The sequence below is a fragment of the Etheostoma spectabile genome, unplaced genomic scaffold (genome assembly GCF_008692095.1).
Source record: "Etheostoma spectabile isolate EspeVRDwgs_2016 unplaced genomic scaffold, UIUC_Espe_1.0 scaffold00016905, whole genome shotgun sequence".
Taxonomy (NCBI): Eukaryota; Metazoa; Chordata; class Actinopteri; order Perciformes; family Percidae; genus Etheostoma; species Etheostoma spectabile.
Window position 1 is genome coordinate 1195 of NW_022604122.1, and position 4436 is coordinate 5630.

Here is a 4436-nt window from a genome sequence, read left to right on the forward strand (position 1 = left end):
ACCCCTGCTCAGAGACCTGAGACTAGCTCAGACCCTTGCTCAGAGACTTGATACATACTTCAGACCCTTGCTCAGAGACCTGAGACTAGCTCAGACCCTTGCTCAGAGACTTGATACATACTTCAGACCCCTGCTCAGAGACCTGAGACTAGCTCAGACCCCTGCTCAGAGACTTGATACATACTTCAGACCCTTGCTCAGAGACTGCAGACTTGCTCAGAGACTCCAGACTTTCTCAGACCCTTGCTCAGAGACCTGAGACTAGCTCAGACCCCTGCTCAGAGACCTGAGACTAGCTCAGACCCTTGCTCAGAGACTTGATACATACTTCAGACCCCTGCTCAGAGACCTGAGACTAGCTCAGACCCTTGCTCAGAGACTTGATACATACTTCAGACCCTTGCTCAGAGACCTGAGACTAGCTCAGACCCTTGCTCAGAGACTTGATACATACTTCAGACCCTTGCTCAGAGACCCCAGACTTTCTCAGACCCTTGCTCAGAGACCTGAGAGCGTCCCTGTTGTTTAATTAACCCCGAGGAGGAAGCTGCTGCTTAGCACCAAACCCATTAGCAGTAAGTCGGGGGATTAGCTCTGATCCCCCGTTAATGGGATCAGAGCCGATCGCGGCTTTAGGACGAAGAGTCGCAGCTTGCTCACATTCACACCTCTTCTTCAGCAGGAGACCATCCCACTGCCGGTCTGCCCACACATTTATGTGAATATTTGGTTTTATTTGATGGCAGAACCTTCTGCCCCCCCAGCAGTATGGACTGTCTGCACCTGCCGCTCGGCATTATGGGTCTGAAAGCAACAGTTTTGGCCGAAGCGTGTTCAGCTTCTTTCTGGAACGGATTAAATCTCTGAAACGTGAAGGACTGATATCTGGAACTGTTCTCCTTTAACTTCCACTGATCCTGGTTCTTCTCTGATCAGAATCAGAATCAGAAATACTTTATTGATCCCCGAAGGACTTTATTGAGCCCCGAAGGACTTTATTGATCCCCGAAGGACTTTATTGATCCCCGAAGGACTTTATTGATCCCCAAAGGACTTTATTGATCCCCGAAGGACTTTATTGATCCCCGAAGGACTTTATTGATCCCCAAAGGACTTTATTAATCCCCAAAGGACTTTATTGATCCCCGAAGGACTTTATTGATCCCCGAAGGACTTTGTTGATACCTGAAGGATCGTCAAACTGATCTCTGGTCCTGTTCTCCTTTAACCTCCGGATTCCTGGTTCTTCACTGATCAGAATCACAAATACTCTCTTGATCCCTAGAGGATCGTTTCTCTTTATTTCTGTAGCGTGTTTTGATCGAACCAAGAGGTCAAAATGCCGTTCATGCCGGTGAAGTTCAACCTGCAGAAGCGGGTGAAGCTGGCGCAGGGCTTGTGGATGATGTACTGGTTCTCGGTCATCATGGGCATCCTCATCTTCAGCCTCGGCATCTTCTTTAAGATCGAGCTGCGGAAGAGGAGCGAGATGATGGACAACAACGAGAGCCACTTAGTGCCCAACCTGCTGATCCTGGCGGGCTTGCTGGCCTGCGGGCTCAACGCCTTCGGGGGCAAGGTGTGCCACGACTCCCTGGACCCGGTCAAGTTCTCCAAGTGGAAGCCGATGCTGCGCTCGTACCTGCTGCTGTGCTGCGGCTTCAACGGGCTGCTGCTGCTCACGGCGCTGCTCTGCTTCCTCATGCAGTTCGCCGTGTACCTGACGCTCGCCGAGGGCCTGAAGAACAGCATCAGGTTCTACAAGGACACGGACACGCCGGGACGCTGCTTCATGAAGAGGACGCTGGACATGACGCAGATCGAGTTCCGCTGCTGCGGGAACAACAACTTCAGGGACTGGTTCGAGGTTCAGTGGATCAGCAACCGCTACCTGGACATGAGCAACGACCTGGTCAAAGAGTGAGTCCTTCATACTCTTATTATTATAGTCATATTATTATTATAGAACAGAATATCTCTACTGCCATTGAACACATGGGCAGTACCAAAGCAAAGCCTTTACAGTGTCGACACGAAATGTAAAAATATAAAATATGAAAATATAAAACGTAAGTAGTGTGATGTGGTACCCAGTCCTGAGACCAGCTTCATACGTATATCAAATAGTAAGAAAGATAAAGGGTTTCTATACACAGTATGCAAATATTATGGTTTAGGGTATCAAACGTCCTGGGTATTAAATATGAGACACAGTAATGAGACAACTACAACTACAACAGAGTTCCATAAGGACAGAGACATTTATACAGGACATTGATATGGACGAGACATATTGGGATAACTAGAACAACAATAGAGTTTCATTAGACAAAGAGACAGAGAGAGACAGACAGAGAGAGACAAAGAGACAGAGAGAGAGAGAGAGAGAGAGTTGAAGCAGGTCAGAGGAGGATAAACGAGGGATTTGAGGAGGTAAAAGTTACCGTGCCGAGCTTCTCGTCTCTAAGTCCATTATCAGGATCAGATGTCCTCCTCGCTGCAGCCCCCCCCCCCCGCTGACATGACAAGGTTAAACCAACCAGGAGACGGGCTGAGCCTCTGGTCCTCGGCTGAAAAACACTCAAAAACGTTCAATTCAACTTTATTTATACAGCGCCGAATCCCAACTGCAGCTACCTCCCCGGTGTTCTCAGACAGGGCGAGCACTAGGCCACAGAGGCAGGGAAAAACTTCCTTAAGAGGCAGAAACCTGGAGCAGAACCATGGCTCAGGGTGGGGGGGCATCTGACTCCACTGGTGGGGGGGGGGAGACAGAGAGAGAGAGAGAGAGAGACAGAGAGAGGCATTATTATCTGGTACAAAGAAGAAATCTCAACATGCATCACCCCTAGAAACATCACCCCCCACATCTGGCTCAAAATCAAACAGGACATCACTGACCCCCCAACAGACATGTTCCTGTGTGCTGTAGACATCCCCCCCCCCCTAGTGACTCCCCGTACTATGATGAGGAGATCTTCCCCCTTCTCCAAGAGCAGATCAGCAGCTTCCTGGCCCAGGGACGTGTGCTGGTCTGTGGGGACCTGAACGCTCGTACTGGCTCCCTCCCTGACTACAACTCAGAACTAGGAAACATTCACGTATTTGGACACAATTACCCTCAAAACAAAACTAACCTCCCTCGTTCAAACGGGGACGTCCAGGTCAACAAGAACGGCAGAGACCTGCTGCAGCTCTGTCAAAGCCTGGGTCTGGACATGGTCAACGGAGGAGACTCCTCAGGTAGACCCACTGGAGATACATCTGACCCAAATAATCACCGAGTATCTGTGTGAACAGTAATCTGAGGAAGCTCCAGACTCAGGACCTTCCTTACCAAACACAATGTCTGGAGTAAAAGTCAAATTGGATTTGTACCAAAACACCGCACTTCAGATCATATTTACCCCCTCCACACCTGATAGACCAACACGTTCACCACAACAACAACAACATCTACGCATGGTTCAGAGATTGCAAAAAGGCATTCGACTCTATTTGGCACAGCGGTCTATTCTACAAAGTTATTAATCTGGTGTAGGGGGTAAAACATATGACATCATTAAATCAATGTACACATAACATAGGTGCAGTATTAAAATTAACAACAAAAGAACAACATTCTTCAGAGACAGGACTGCTGTCTGAGTCCTCTATTCATCATCTATATTAACCAACTGGTCTCTATGCTGTCTGAGTCCTCTATTCATCATCTATATTAACCAACTGGTCTCTATGCTGTCTGAGTCCTCTATTCATCATCTGTATTAACCAACTGGTCTCTATGCTGTCTGAGTCCTCTATTCATCATCTATATTAACCAGCTGGTCTCTATGCGGTCTGAGTCCTCTATTCATCATCTATATTAACCAACTGGTCTCTATGCTGTCTGAGTCCTCTATTCATCATCTATATTAACCAGCTGGCCTCCATCCTGGAGGAATCAGCAGCACCTGGTCTCACTTTACACGACTCTGAGATCAGGTTCCTGCTTTATGCAGATGACCTGGTTCTGTTGTCCCCTACAGAACAGGGCCTACAGCAGAACCTGGACCTGCTGGAGCAGTACTGTCAGACCTGGGTCCTGACAGTAAACACACAAAAGACAAAGACAATGACTTTCCAGAAAAGATCCAGAGCTGAAGGAAACACACACAGCTTCACATTAGGAAAACATAAATTAGACAACTGTTCACATTACAATTATTTAGGACTGAAGATAAGTTCCACTGGAAGTTTTAACCCAGCAGTAATGGAGCTGAGAGAGAAAGCACGCAGGGTGTTCTATGCAATAAAAAGTCAAATCTACATTAAAATCCCAATCAGAATCTGGCTCAAATTATTAGAATCTGTACTAGAGCCAGTCCTCCTCTATGGTAGTGAGGTGTGGGGTCCTATAGAGCCAGTCCTCCTCTACGGTAGTGAGGTGGGGGGTC

The 4436-nt window shown here is 47.7% G+C and overlaps 1 protein-coding gene across 1 annotated transcript; it reads left to right on the plus strand.

Annotated features, from left to right (window-relative positions):
- The first annotated feature begins 659 nt into the window (after window positions 1–659).
- LOC116679528 (peripherin-2-like) lies at window positions 660–1928 on the plus strand. The gene has a single exon (XM_032509188.1). The coding sequence runs from the start codon at window positions 1340–1342 to the stop codon at window positions 1922–1924; it is 585 nt and encodes a 194-aa protein (XP_032365079.1). The 5' UTR covers window positions 660–1339; the 3' UTR covers window positions 1925–1928.
- Window positions 1929–4436: the final 2508 nt, after the last annotated feature.